Consider the following 16,456-nt stretch of genomic DNA (forward strand, 5'->3'; position numbering starts at 1 on the left):
TATGTCGCTTAGTTGGTCACGGTAATATCTTAAGCATGCTCTGCTCCCAAGATGGCCACGAAAAAATATTGGGAATTTTTCTTCTCTCATGATGGTTGTTAGTTTTTATCTTCTTTACGTTATCTGAAGGATAAGAGATGCAGGCAAGTCACTAAAACATTTGAACAACAACAGATGTTCTGTCTAAAATGAGAAGAAGGAAATGATTTCTAATGTTTTATTAATTTACTGTGTTATTTGCTGCTGATCATAAAACATGAAAACACGCAAAACATGATTTTATATTTAAGAAGAAAGACGACTTTTTTCCTATGTGTTGTTATTTTGTAGTGCTACACAGACGCCAGCCACATCCTCTTGGGCGTCGCGCCTAGTTGACATTGCCGGAGATCCAGTCTATGTAGGAGGAGACCCTGGTGTAGATGGTGGGGTAGCCTCGACGGGCACAGCCATATGCGTACGACACGAGGCCCACCACCTCGCCATCCACGAACAGCGGGCCGCCAGAGTCGCCCTGCAACACCAACACACACACATACTTCGCAGTTGCTAAATGTGTCTGGGAATCGGATACACATCCTAATCTCCATCTCCCCCCTCTCTCTCTCTCCCTGCACATCTTCTTCTTCCCCCTCTGTAAGTTCATATCCTCTTCCCCTCTCTGTCCAACTCCTTGTATGTTGACATTGCAAGCGAAAGCTTGCCTGGGAAGTCGCTTAAAACCATTAGTTAAATCGGTTGGGGCCACTAGTATATAGGGTGTGATGGAGACCTCCCCAGCTGCTTGGTCTGGGAGGATTGTAACTGCAATGACATTATTTAACATAGTTTTAATCTATTAACGGGTAGGATTACAATGTTGGCAATGAATAAAAAATTTTCTGTTTTCTGTTACCACCAACTGCGAAGAAGAAAATAAAATAGTACATTGTTGTGCATACAACTGTTGTGTAAAATTATGTACAAGGAGAAAGAGTATATATGGGAAATCAATTTGTCCAATGTTTTAATTGCCCTGCTATCTAGTTGAAGCCGTCTACAAGGTAGAAAACTAAATCACACATTTCCAAAGCATAGCATAGAATTTTCTTTCTCACAGCAGTTTTCAACAAAAGGCTATACATTACTGTTTCAAAATCAATCAGTCAATGCCCATCTCATTGTATGTTAAGGTTGTTGTTGTTGTTGTTGTTGTTGTTGTTGTCTTCAGTCCTGGGACTGGTTTGATGCAGCTCTCCATGCTACTCTATCCTGTGCAAGCTTCTTCATCTCCCAGTACCCACTGCAACCTACATCCTCCTGAATCTGCTTAGTGTATTCGTCTCTTAGTCTCCCTCTACGATTTGTACCGTCCACGCTGCCCTCCAATACTAAATTGGTGAACCCTTGATGCCTCAGAACATGTCCGACCAACCGATCCCTTCTTCAAGTTGTGCCACAAACTCCTCCCCAATTCTATTCTATACCTCCTCATTAGTTACGTGATCTACCATCTAATATACAGCATTCTTCTGTAGAGCCACATTTCGAAAACTTCTATTCTCTTCTTGTCCAAACTATTTATCGTCCATGTTTCACTACCATACATGGCTACACTCCATACAAATACTTTCAGAAACGACTTCCTGACGCTTAAATCTATACTCGATGTTAACAAATTTCTCTTCTTCAGAAGCGCTTTCCTTGCCATTGCCAGTCTACATTTTATATCCTCTCTACTTCGACCATAATCAGTTATTTATCTCCCCAAATAGCAAAACCCCTTTAATACTTTAAGTGTCTCACTTCCTAATGCAAATCCCTCAGCATCACCCGACTTAATTCGACTACATTCCATTATCCTCGTTTTGCTTTTGTTGATGTTCATCTTATATCCTCCTTTCAAGACACTGTCCATTCCGTTCAACTGCTCTTCCAAGTCCTTTGTTGTCTCTGACAGAATTACAATGTTCCTGGCCAACCTCAAAGTTTTTATTTCTTCTCCATGGATTTTAATACCTACTCCGAATTTTTCTTTTGTTTCCTTTATTGCTTGCTTAATATACAGATTGAATAACATCGGGGAGAGATTACAACCTTGTCTCACTCCCTTCCCAACCACTGCTTCCCTTTCGTCCCCTCGACTCTTATAACTGCCATCTGGTTTCTGTAAAAATTGTAAATAGCCTTTCGCTCCCTGTATTTTACCCCTGCCACCTTTAGAATTTGAAAGAGAGTATTCCAGTCAACATTGTCAAAAGCTTTCTCTTAATCTTCTAAGGTAAGTCGTACGGTCAGTATTGCCTCACGTGTTCCAATATTTCTACGGAATCCAAACTGATCTTCCCCGAGGTCGGCCTCTACTAGTTTTTCCATTCGTCTGCAAATAATTCGTCTTATTATCGTGCAGCCGTGACTTATTAAACTGATAGTTCGATAATTTTCACATCCGTCAACACCTGCTTTCTTTGGGATTGGAATTATTATATTCTTCTTGAAGTCTGAGGGTATTTCGCCTGTCTCATACATCTTGCTCACCAGATGGTAGAGTTCTGTCTCTCCCAAGGCTGTCAGTAGTTCTAATGGAACTATTAGATTGAACTAGACCCGGAGAATTTATTGAGGTATCATGTAAAATTTTAAAGTAAACTGGTCGTATGTGTATAATGAAGCCTAGGTATCATGTAAAATTTTTAAATAAATTGGTCATATGTGTATAATGAAGCCTATGTCCATCTAAATGTTTGATAAATGTGCAAAAATTTGAAGCAAACAGGTCAAGACCTTTTCGAGATTTTTGGTAACAAAATTAAACAATCACTTTTCTTTATATAGTAGTATAGATTATATACAGGGTGACAATTATTGAATTATACGAAAAGAAAACGTAAATTAGTTACAAACTATGGCGTGCAAATACTTTATTCAACATGTAAACATCACTAGAGATATTCGGATTTAAGTTATGACACATTCGATATTCCTGCCATCATTGCCTCTCAGTATATTTACTACTTAATGAAATTTGTCCTAAATAATATCTCTCTTTTTCCAACAAACAGCTCAGTTCATACACACAATACCAGGAACAAAAATTATCTGCACAATGACTTAAAAGCACTTACTTAAGTTAAAAAAGGGGTCCACTACTCAGGAACACTCATCTTCAATAATTAGCCAGCAAACATAAAAAATTTAGTTACAAATAAAGATCAGTTTAAAAGGAGCCTGAAAGACTTACTTGTGGTCAACTCCTTCTACTCCATTGACGAATTTTTTAATAGAAACAAATGATGTATTGTATATACTCATATTATTAGTATTGTTATTTCAACTTAAAAAAATGATGTATTGTATATACTCATACTATTAGTATTGTTATTTCAGCTTAAAAAAAAGAAATTGACATGTTCCACATCTCCGATGACCTCCTCAGCACGGATCTATGGAACGAAAAACTAATCTAATCTAATTGGCGATTATGTGTCGCGTACGAATAGCGAAATTCTGCATGACCTGCTGAAGTGTCGGAACATCTATGCCGTCGATGACCTCCTGAATAGCTGTTATCAGCTCAGCAATGGTTTTGGGGTTATTGCTATACACGTTGTCCTTAATATTGCCCCCAAAAAAGGAGTCGCATGTGTTCAGATCCGGAGAATATGGCGGCCAATTGAGGCCCATGCCAGTGGCCTCTGGGTCTCCCAGAGCCAGATTGCGGTCCCCAAAGTGCTCCTCCGGGACATCAAACACTCACCTGCTTCCATGGGCTCGAGCTCCGTCTTGCACGAACGACATCTTGTCGAAATTAGAGCCACTGTGGATAATGGAGATGAAATCATCTTCCTAAACCTTGTGACTGTATTGCTGTTACTGAAGTCATTACCATCAATTAATTAAACTATAACACAGCTAGAGTTGTATGCGTGCATCCCTCAACTTCCAGAAGGTGGGCCTGAAGATAAAATGAAGTCGGAATGGGTGATGTTCTAAGTCACAGGAATATAATTACCTTCAGCTGCTTGTCAGTATATTAGAAATTACCAGATCTGACAGGCTTCGTCGTACAGTTAATGAGTAGAGCTGCCACAAGCTCACGAGCATAATAAGTCTGCTGGTAAATTATCAATTTTGAGAAGCATCCGATCCCTTAAAAGCACCATTTATAGTTATATGCCTTCATTTGTATCATAGCGCTCAGAGCAGGTTTTTGATTACAGCAGTATTGTTAGCGCATTTGAAAACTTTTTCCGGTGTTTAAACAGTTGAAGGTAGCCTTCCCTAGCTCCCTAACTTTCAAGGGGGTCTGAACATTACTCAGATAAATGGGGAGCGAGAGAGATCTGAAGAGCGATCAACACGATCTCCCAGTGAACATATCTACTAAGTACATAACTTCGAAGCGTTTTTCCATAAACGCAACGGATAAACATAACAGAGGCTTTAGTCATCAGTAATATATTATTCTTCACTATTTACAACAGTCTTCCGACGCTAGGGTGATTTTTCGATTCCGTGACTGTAGAAATCACGTGGTTTTGAGACAAAGAACTCGTCGAGTTATGTTCGGAGTGCATTATCAGCCGGAAAAGAGGCACACTGAAGAGTTGTTCGATAGGGATCGGAAAAGATGAAAACCTGAGGGAGCAGGGTCAAGTAAATCGGGTGGGTGCGGAATTATTTCCCAACCCAATTCCCAAGCAGTGTTTTTTGTCAGTCTAGTAGAATACGGGCGGGCGTTATGGTGGAGTAGCATCACATCACCCACTCGTCTTGTTAGTTGTTCGTGGGTTGCGTCTGTAAGACGTCTCGGTTGTTGACAATAAATGTCAACAGTGATGGTTACACCCGGGGAACCAATTCGCAGTTAACCACACCGTCGCTGTTCCATCAGATGCGTAACGTTATCTTTTGTGGATGCGCGCAGGTCTTTGTACAGGGAGTCGTTGCTTTGCTTGGGCTCAATCATTCCTTTCTTTTCGTATGTTAGCATACAGACATCATTTCTCGTCACCAGTTACGATACAGGATAGGAATCGTCAGTGTTGTCCACGAGCCAGCTGATAACCAGCAAATGGAGATGAACAAATGGCCAGCCGCTGATTTTTGTGATTTTGGCTTGGAGCATGCGATACCCATTTTTGAGCCTTTCCATTCCATGCAAATGTTGCACGATGGTGGAATGATCACATACATACTCCAGTACTCGAGTATGCTGACGTAGATCATTATGTATCAATTCTCTTCAACAATCTTCATCAAACCCCGAAAATCTTCCTGAACGATCTCCTTAAGATGAGGAAACTATTTTCTTGCCGTGCTCTGTGCAATGGCATTACCCCCATTAACTGGCTGCCTCCGCTGCTGTCACCGCTCTATTGAATTCAAAAAGAAGAATACGTCGAAAATGTTCCGATTTCACTGCCTAGGACTCAATTTTCTAGCGTCTACAGCAGTACTCACTATCAACAAATGACAAAATGACAATATGTAAACTCAAACTGCAACAGTGAAGTACAAATGAAAAAATGACAGTCGATAATAAACCCACAGCAACTGGGAAACAAAAGCGCTGCGAACTTTAGCACCAGCTAATAGATTTCTATCTTAAACACCCGCTACACTAACACACACCACAAAGTAAATCAAAGAAATAAGCATAGCTTGATTTAAAGCTTTCATGTTGACCTTGAGACCACTAGAGACAAAAATATAAAGAAGGAAATAGTAGCGGGCCGTTTCAGGAATTACTCCGACATTCGTATGAAGTATACGAAATCAATGACAAAGTTAATGCCGGAAGTTCCAAGCGAGGGACTGGCCTTGCTTCTCCAGAAATCGAGTGCACTACTACTTAATGACACGTTGTGTCATATTGCACGACATGACAAATGCTATGTTGGATGACATGATCGGCATGTGACACGTTACACGACATGGCGCCATTGCTTTACTTGGCATGACGCATTATTATATTACTTCAATTGGATACTAATACAGGCCAGTAAAAATACGAGAACATGTCAAGACGTTCTGATCTGAAGCTGCTAGATAAGTCGAAAAGCTAGTTCTTTTCTGTTACATCCCTGACCCTGCCCAGCACATTTTAGCCTTTTTTGTTGTATGATAGGAACATTTTTTTATTGTGGTATGCGTTATGAATATAAACGGATTTAAAGTAAACATCACATCAATAGCTATAAACCGATGGAATTCACATTTGCTGAACGAGTCGTATTAACGTCGTCTATGTTCTTCAGGTGAAAGATGAGAGCAAAAATGTACTGTCGTATACACGTGAATTGGCAGGTACGTATTGTCTGACAAAATCGGTCTTTACAAAAGTATTTGTTGCAATGAGGCTGATCTACATAAGCTATACGAAGTCATTAGGGTGATTAATATTTGCCATTTGAGTGTATTAACATCTGGTAAATTATTGTGTAATTTAAATTTCCTTGTGGTGTCTGTAGTTTGCTTCCGTTCTCGTGCTTGAAGGTGTAGTCAAAACGCCTTGTAGAATAAGCAGACATGGAACAAATTTTGCTCTGAAATTTTATTATTTGTGATTACGTGTCTAGCGATAACAAAAACTTTTGTTTGAAATTAGCTTGATATGCCGGATCTAAATTAGTTTCCACGTGAGAAACGTGTATCATATGTTGCCATTTACATCAAGCCCTGTGTTTTCAGCGGCAAAGATCTTTTCATTATGCTAACTATAGCATTGAAACTGGGAATAAGAAAGCAATTAGTGGGTCACATATGGAACGCAAAAAGGGCGTCCTAGAAGAAAGCGATCAGACAGCGACTATGCGAACTAGTGTTCCCCTTGAAACGCCACAACCCCCTTAAAATTTGTACCAAAAGAAATATCATCGTCGAAACAATAAAACCTTTTCTAGGCCACACTTAGCAGTCATTTCCTTACCCAGATACTCTCATAAGAACGAGTCCATTTTCAAAATGTGTTTTCACACCAAATGATAAATAACTCTTGAGAAATCTCAGTTCCTGTTCTAATGTGTTCAGTGCGGTTACTGTTGAAGAACTCAGATATCAAACATCATTTATTCTCTAGTGTCACGATAGCTAATTGCTGCCAGATACGTTTGTTTTTTTCTGTCCGCTGAAACTGACAAAGTACCTACGCTTTAAGAGAGGGATTAGTGTGTCGGCCATTGCAATCTGTACTAGATGTAATATATGTGATTTTTTAGTTAACTTACCTGTCCTCTCTTTTTTTCAGTAGTCTTGACTGGTTTGATGCGGCTCACCACGAATTCCTCTCCAGTCTTTTCATCCAAGACTAGCACTTGCAACCTATGTCCTCTACTATTTGCTAGATGTATTCCAGTCTCTGTCTTCCCCTGCAGATTTTACCCTCTGCAACTCCCTCTATTACCATGGAAGTTACTCCATGATGTCGTAACAGGTGTTCTATCATCTCGTCGCTTCTTCTTGTCAGCGTTTTCCATGCATTTATTCCCTCGCCGATTCTGCAGAGAGCTCCTGCACTCCTTACCTTATCACTCCACGTAATGTTTAACGTTCGTCTGTAGCACCACATCTCAAATATTTCGATTCTTTAGTGTTTCGGTTTTCCCACAGTCCATGTTTCACTATAATACAATGCTATGTTCCAAACGTACATTCTCAGAAATTTCTTCCTCAAAATAAGGCTTTCTTTGATACTGGTAGTCTTCTCTCGGCCAGGAATGCCCTCTTCGTCAGTGCTATTCTGGTTTTCGTATCCTCATTGCTCCGTCCGTCATGGTTTATTTTGCCTTATAGGTAGCGGAATTCCTTAACTTCATCTACTTCGTGATCTTTCGTCTTTCTTCGATTTACTCTCAGTCTATATTCTACACTCATTATACTGTTAATTCCATTCAACAGATCCTGTAATTCAGCTTCACTTTCACTAAGGATAGTAGTGTCATCAGCTAATCTTATCACTGATTTCCTCTCTTGAACCTTTCTTGTGCTTCTGTCATTGCTCCTTAGATGTATAGGTTGATAATTTGGGGTGAAATACTGCATCCCTGTCTTACACCGTTTTTAATCCGAACACTTTGTTCATGGTCTCTCACTCTTATAGTTCCCTCTTTTTCTCGTACACCTCGTAGGTTATCCGTCTTTTCCTATAGCTTACCCCCTTTTTCCTCAGAATTTTGAACATCTTGCAACATTCTAAATTGTCGTATGCTTTCTCCGGGTCGACAAATCCTATGAACGTGCCTAATTTTTCTTCAGTCTTGCTTCCATTATCAACCGCAACGACATAATTACCTCTCTATTACCTTTACGGTTTCTAAAGCCAAACTGATCGTCATCTAACAGACCCTGAACTCTCCATTCTTCTGTATATTATTCTTATCAGCGACTTGGATGCCTGAACTGTTAAGCTGATTGTGCGATAATTCTCGCACTTGTCCCGTACAGTCTTCAGAATTTTTGGATTACTTTTTCCCTGGAAGCCTGATGGTATCCCGGAAGTCTCATACAGTGTACGCACCAACGTGAATAGCCATTTTGTAGCAACTTTCCCCAGTGATTTTAGAAATTCCGGTGGAATGTTATGTAACGCTTCTGCCTTATTTCATTTTAAGTCTTCCAAAGGTCTTTTAAATTCAGACTCTAATACAGGATCCCCTATCTCTGTCCTATCGACTCATGCCTCTCCTACAACCACGGCATCAAACAAGTCCTCCTCGTCACAGAGGCCTTCAGTATACTCTTTCCACGTATCTGCTCTCTCCTCTGCATTTAACAGTGGCATTCCCATCGCACTCTTAATGTTACCGCCGTTGCTTTTAATTTCACTGGAGGTTGTTTCGATTTTTCTACATGCCGAATCTCTCCTACGTAATTTAAATCTGGTTTACGTCGAATACAATTAGAAGTTTTTCTTTTTTTGTAAATCTTAAAATCGGCATGACACTCATCACAGCACAATTCGAATGCCCGACAAGTCGTGCACTTTCCGAATAGCTCGTGCTGAGCTTCCGAGCCATCACAACCCACCCTCGGTCAAACAGAGATAGAGCGCGCCCCTTCCCCTTTCTGTACACGGACTGCACTCTCACTCATACTACATGCACCGTGTGTGTGTCTTGCTCTCCAGGTGACGCTGCCATCTCCTGGACGGGTTTTTATTGATAGTAGGTCGGTGGTCATCAAGTTCTGGCTGACCAGTGTATACCTAATATCCCGATCTCGAACTACCTTGAAATTTTTCTTGATATTTTTATCCGTTTCCAAAATACAAAGGTTCAAAGTTATATTGGGCGAATGAGTAAAATACGCACACAAAATTTTTTAAATAAAGTCATTGATAGTTGATGATGACAGCTACATTCATGATATCCCCTGATTTAATCTGAAGAGTATACACTTGGTGAATAAATGAGTGATACATTTCCCTCAATTATGCCTGTACAGTTCGTCAGAATTGTATTACTTTGAGGCTTAAAAAATTGTTGGAAACATGATTTATTAATATCAAACAATCAAGACGGCTATACATAGCGGATGGCTGAATCTTTTACAATGTATTCCTAAACTCTCGATCTCGCACAACCTTCAAAATTTTCTTGATATCTTCATCTCTTTCCAAGATACAGAGATTCAAAGTTATCCTACTCGTACACTTAAAATAGGCACGTAAAATTAAATAAATTGGTTGATTTAATTAAACTGACGGGTATACCAGTGAATGAATGAATCACGATACATTTGCGCAAATTCATGAGTGTTTCCTCAGGAAACGTCTTTTTCGCTAGTTTTTCACAGTTAGCAGCGAGCTAAAACCCAGCCACGGCGTTCAAGACAGCTATATACAGCAAATGGCTGTAATTTTTATGATACATTCCTAAGATTCCGAGCAACCTTGAAAATTTTCTAGCTTTCTTCGTTTGTTTCCGGGATACAGAGCTTCGAAGTTATCCTACTTGTGTATGCAGAATATGCACGTGATGTGAGGCGAAAAATTGGTTTATAAAGTGACGTAGCACGGAGAAATATTATGTTAAGTGTCTCCGTTATCATCAAAATGGTTCTAGGAACTTACGTTGTAGTACTGAAGAACTTGCAAAATTTTTATCTACGTAAAATCGCGTCTGAGTTTTGCGTTATTTCAGTTTCACATAAGTAAACTATCAAATGTCGCTTTATAAAATACGTTTTCACCACAGACCGCATTTTACGTAGGTACTTCATGTACACAAGTAGACTAACTTTGAACCCCTCTATCTCGGACACGGATAAAGATCTCTAGAAAATTTTCAAGGTTGTTCGACACCGGAAGCTTAGGAATGTATCCTAGAAAAAGGCGAATATGACGGGTCAGGAAAATTTTGCCCCATCACATTCATTGCCTACCAATGCTCTTCTCATTGTCACTATCTCTCTCTTCGTCGCTGCCTTGTCATAGACTGTCTCCCACCCTGCCCCTCTCTTTTTTAATATACTGCCATTGTCTCCTTCGCTCTTTCAATTCTACAGTTGCTGTCTACTATCTTCTAGTATTTATTACTTCACAGTCTCTTTCCTCTCTGCCACAGCGTTCTTCTCTCTCAGCATAAAAAAGGCGAACATGCTCCTCTTCATTAAAAGACTGTGACTCATAAATGGGGTACCGGCTGCCTTCCTCAGCATCTTTAAAAATATCAGCAAAAATGTAGGCATGCTAACAGACTCGCAGTTTTTTCTGCTGTGAGAGAAGGAGACAATGTCAGAGGGACAGAGACGAAGAAGTAACAGATACTGGAAGAGAGTAGTTGTGACATAAAAGAGCGAAGGAGACAACGGCAGTGCAAGAGAAAGAGAGGGTCAAGTGGGAGACAGTCTATGACCACGATAACGGGGAAGAGAGAGATAGTGCCGGCGAGGAGAAGGAGCAGTAGTGGGAGAGAATGAATGAGATAGTAACAGTAAGAGAGAGCAAGACGGAGCACTGACAGCGAGAGAAGAAAGTTGTACTAGGATATAATGATGGAGACTATAGCTGTGAGACAGAAGGCGGTGACAGCTGTAGAATCACAAAGAGATAATGATAATTAGATGGTCCGAATGAGTGAGTGAGAATGGTGAACTGGCAGTGCATTGGCATGAAAGACTTACAGCAAAGGACTAGTGGGTGTGAGCGAGTTACAATTATGCGAGCTTGTGGAAATGAGAGGCGAGTCGCACCTTAAAAAGGGAGCGAATATTTTTGCAAGCCAAAATTTTTAGAGAAATCTTGAAAGTTGCTGAGAAAAGTAGAATGAGGCATTTGGTACCCCACTTTTAAGTCAGAGTCATTTAGTAAAGAAGAGCAAATTTGCCTTTTTGGGCTCGATAGGATCATTTTTGCCGCTGGTACATATTATTATTGATTTCATAAGCGTGATGTAATAGCAAATAGTTGCTATGTTAAGAAAGGAGTACGCTTAATCTGGCCGTAACTTGATAGGTCGTCACTGAAAATACGTTCTGATCGATTACCTCTTTCGTCATTATCGATAAACTACATCCTTAGCCATAAAAACTGAAACACCAGAAAGAGTACCAAATTAAGAAATGTTCCTTATTATGCGCATATAGTATTGCGTGATGAATACATGATTAAATTTGTATTGATTTGGGGGTTTACACGGTATGAAATTTGGCACACTTCCCAGCACGTCTGACAGAAACACTACTTCAATTGTTGCTGGGCATAGAGTCAAACTACGCTTGGATGATAGATCCAGTTACGTCATTCCATTCTGTACCAGCATTCATCAGCCACAGAGACTGACAAATGGTGACGTGCTAGCTGGGGCAACTGTCTAACACACTCTGTATACAGGCAGGCAGGGACAGTCGAACAGCAGGAGGCCTTGCGTCATCTTGTTGAAATATAACATCGCGGAGACCCCGAATATAATGCTCAGACATGGGCCATAACTCGTTACAATCGTGACACCAGTTGTCCGGATACACGAACCAGAGTTGATGTTTTAGTGTACCCACTGGGACCCAATAATATCACGTCAGGTGCTGGGCCAGTATGAGGATGCGGAGTGCAACATGGCAACGTTTGTTCCCCCCTCCCCGCAGCCACCACACAGGGATTTGCCCATTGTGAAGCCATATGCAGAACCGGAACTCATATGTAATGGAGACTTGTGTCTAATGATGTTACTGGGCTCACCGTTATCGGATGCTGCTCTCTGCTACCGCGTCAAGGGAAGCCGCAACAATAGTCCGTAGTCCTGCAAACGTCGATTTACTCACAACTTACTACAAACAGGTTCATTTTCTGATTTACGGTACGGGACCTGGTAGTACGAATGGTACACTGTAATGCTGCCGAGAATTCTTCCGGGTTGTATGGCCGTGGTCCATGGAACTCTTCTATCCCTGACGTTTCGTGCAAAGCTACGTTAGACATCTTCGGAGATGCTCCAGGTTGTGCTGAGTCTTGTCGACTCCAACTTGGCTTTGGAGGAAATGTCAGGGATAGAAGAGCTCCATGGACCGTGGCCATGCAACCCGGCAGATTTCTCGGCAGCAGAAACATCCGGTCGTGAAAGCCTTGATGGTATGAGTACACTGTAATACAAAAAGACGCATCACGGAGGTGTTATCCGAATGGGACGGAAATTGCTAGATGTGGTGCATATGTAGGGCCAAACAAATTATTACAGTTTCAGAAAAATTGAATGGTTTATTCAAGAGAAAGAGCTTCAGCACTCGAGCAGTCAACAACGCGGTGGTCCACCTACGGCCCTTATGCAAGCCGTTATTAGGCTTGACTTTGATTGATAGAGTAGCTGGAAGTCCTCCTGAGTGATATCGTGCCAAATTCTGTCCAATTGGCGCGTTAGATCGTTAAAATCCCGAAATGGTTGTAAGGCCCTGTCCATAATCTCCAGACTTTCTCAACTGGAGAGAGATTTGGCGACCTTTCCGGCCAAGGTAGGATCTGGCAAGCACGAAGACAAGCAGTAAAAACTCTTGCCATTCGCGAGCGGGTATTATCTTGCTGAAATGTAAACTGAGGATGGCTTGCCATTAAGCACGACAAAACGGGCCGTAGAATATCGTCTACGTACCGCTGTGTTCTAAGGTTGCAGCGGATCACAACAGTACGTCGATGATATTCTACGCCCCGTTTTGTTTCCTTCTATGGAAAGCCATTCTCGGCTTACATTTCCGCAAAATAGTGCTCGCCCGCACACGATTAGAGTTTGTACTGCTGGTCTCCCGGCCGGTGTGGCCGAGCGGCTCTAGGCGCTTCAGTCTAAAACCGCGCGACCGCTACGGGCTTCGGGCATGGATGTGTGTGATGTCTTTAGGTTAGTTAGGTTTAAGTAGTTCTAAGTTCTAGGGGACTGATGACTTCAGCTGTTAAGTCCCATAGTGCTCATAGCCATTTGAACTGCTGGTCTTCGTGGTTGCTGAACCTACCTTGGCCATCAAGGTCACCAAATCTCTTCCCAACTGAGAACGTTTTGAGCATTGTGGGCAGGGCCATCATCTAGTTCGCTTTTTACGAAGGGGCCTCTGACATTTTGCTAGGCGGTGCATCTGGCCCTCCTGAAACTACCGATTCCATATTCATCTAGCGTAATGCTATCCGAACCAGCGCGAGCAGCAGTATTGCGGAACCTCAGTCTCGATAGTCCACGATTGTGTCGCTGTCAAATCCTGACCTGTGCTGGTACACGGGTCTTACCGAGGCATACCACTATCTTTTCACAAACAACAACGAGTGCGATCTTTTAAATAACAACCACGAATGAACTTCGATTTCTGAATGAGAAACTCGCAGTTTTATATTTCCCTTTATACAGAATGTAGGTGTTGTTACACCTACACATTTTGTGTGGTCGCGCTGAAATACTAATTAGAGTGTAGAACAATAGCGTCCACCAGTCACCATAAAAGGTGATTGTATTTCATGCACGAACGGTTTCGGGTTTGTGTTCATCTTCAGGTGGTTTTACATTCAATTATGCGTTTCATATCTTAATCTTGGAGATCAATCTTTAAATAAAAGCAAATAATGTGATGAAGACTAAATAGATGTAGGTGAAATAATTGGAAGTCGCTAAGGGCATGTGCTGTAAATTATTATAGTACATACATACAGCTGGAGTACCCATGTCGTTTCCACATTACATTCATCATATTTTTGGAGGAAATATCTCGATTTAATAATTTACAGCACATATCGCTTAGCAATGTCCAATCGTTTCAGTGAGATCTATTTAATTATAGTCATATTATTTGTTATTTATTATTTTAGTTAATCTTATTTATTGCTCTCTAACATTGAGCACTGAAACATGTAACTGAATGTAAAACCACACGAAGATGAGCACAAGCCCGAAACCGTACATGCATTAAATAAAATCTCTTTCTGTTGTGACTGGTAGCTGTTATTATTCAACACCCCGTAAAGAAACAGTCACGGAGTTCAACTGCATCCCTTGTGGATAAAATGCACGAAATGCTAATCATTTGAATGCGATACACTTGATGCCTACTTGATATTTGTTGCATGCCGTCTTTATAGCGTTGCAATTTTAGTGGTTATCCGTGTGCTATGTACGCGTGATGTTGTTGGAAGTGGTTATGCAAGGGCCTGCTACGAATTCGCGAGTGCGCCTGGGGGTGCGCAGCAGACGCCACTCACGTTGCAGGATCCCTTGCCGCCGTCGGGGACTCCGGCGCAGATCTGCGAGTCGTGGACGGTGCCGTTGCCCCAGAGCGCAATGTAGATCTCGCGGCAACGCGCCAGGCTCACCGTCTCCAGCTGAACCTCCATCAGCACGTCGGAAGCTGTCGGGTCTTCGGGGCCCTGTGAACACCAGGTGTGTTAACTCTATGAAACTTGTCTGCCTATTGCAACGAGAATGTGTATCCAATTACGAAGCGCCAAAATCAAATGTTAAGCAACATTTTTCTTTGTAGCGTAAAGAAGGTTGTTTATACAAATAGTGGATCATTACAAGTGCACAGCGCCAGCGTTACCATCTATCACGCAAGGGGGCCCGGGTTCGACTCCCGGCAGGGGACTGGGTGTTGTGTGTCCTTCATAATCATTTTCATCATCACTGACACACAAGTGGCGTCCACTAAAAAGACTTGCAATACGGTGGCCGAACCCCGAATGGGATATCCCGCCAATAAATGCCACACGATCATCTCATTTCATCATTACAAGTAACCTCTGAAACTAATAAATAATGATATTTTGAATGTAAAAATATAGGAGAGTATAGCTGCTTGTGTAATGAGTCTGCTGTTTATTAATACCGCCAAACATGGAGGAAGGGACTATATCTAAGTGAACAATCCTGACTGGGTTTTGTCATTTATAACATATTTTGGATGGTCTGAATGGTATGAATAGAACGAAATACCTCCAATTTCTAGTGCTGGTATTGTTGAAATCAATGATAAAAATTGTTGGGGATTATACTGTATACTGAAGATAAAGTATCAGTTAAAACTGTCACTAATCATTACATAGAAAAGTGAACAGTTCAATTGTACAAGATTACACAGCACTGACACATGAAGGAGGGAAAAAAAACAGTATTAACACAGTATCCTCATGGGATTATCGACGCAACACATCATTTTCCTTGCGTCTGGGGCTGCAAGACGGAGCAAGTACGGGTAAAGAATTTAAAGGCACCATCTCCGGTAAGTGGAATCACAAGGCTTGTATTTTGTAGCAATTCCGTAAGACAACATCTTACATCACTGTCATATTGACATTATAACAGAGGGTTAAATCTAGTACGATAAAAGGAAACCAACACCATCCAGTCGACATTTCGTGAGCTGTTCTTTCAAAGTAAGGATACGTGCGCGATCATCTAAGCTATGCTCCATTCACGAATTCAGGATAAAGAATTTAGCGAATTAGCTGAAATCGATTGTATCAGTTTTCCAGGATACTAAATACGATGATCACATTGAGTCAGTAATAGGTAAAAGGCTGGCTGAGATAGGTAACGTCTACCCACCTTGTACTAATATTAAAAAGATATCTGTAATATAGCTACCTGCATCAGGTGTTGACATTCCATAAATTTACTTTTATGGACGGTAGATTTTACCCTGACAAAAGTGGAACACTGACGAAGGGAAATTTACTTTGGTGCTCTTGCCCGCGCCATTACCTAGTAGTGATTGAGCTTATCGACAGCGTCTGCGTCATTCGTACTGTACCCTGAAAAACAACAGCTCTTGCGACTGTTGGCTGCTGAACGCATGGCAACAGACGATAGGACAAGCCTAGGTGTCTGCCTTCAGTGATTCAACTGAGGCCCAGAACAACGCCTTGAACGATTCACAGCAGTATTCGATGACCCTCACAGTAGGTTTGGTTCAGGCAGGCAAGGCAAGGGCGTACCACTGACCGTGGCTAGCAAAGCAGTGTGGGGTTGAAATCAACCTTTGGATTGAAGGAAGTCTTATTGACATATAGCTC

The 16,456-nt window shown here is 41.4% G+C and overlaps 1 protein-coding gene across 1 annotated transcript in view; it reads right to left on the reverse strand.

Annotated features, from left to right (window-relative positions):
- Nucleotides 1–272: 272 nt before the first annotated feature.
- LOC126256281 (mite allergen Eur m 3-like) overlaps nt 273–16,456 on the reverse strand; it is a 62,990-nt gene continuing 46,806 nt past the window's right edge. The window contains exons 6-7 of the mRNA XM_049955471.1: nt 14,648–14,812; nt 273–514 (exon numbers count right to left, since the gene is read on the reverse strand). Of these exons, the coding sequence (XP_049811428.1) occupies nt 371–514; nt 14,648–14,812 (309 nt within the window). The 3' untranslated portion in view covers nt 273–370. The remainder of the gene's footprint in view (nt 515–14,647; nt 14,813–16,456) is intronic.

This window comes from Schistocerca nitens, chromosome 1 (genome assembly GCF_023898315.1).
Source record: "Schistocerca nitens isolate TAMUIC-IGC-003100 chromosome 1, iqSchNite1.1, whole genome shotgun sequence".
Taxonomy (NCBI): domain Eukaryota; kingdom Metazoa; phylum Arthropoda; class Insecta; order Orthoptera; family Acrididae; genus Schistocerca; species Schistocerca nitens.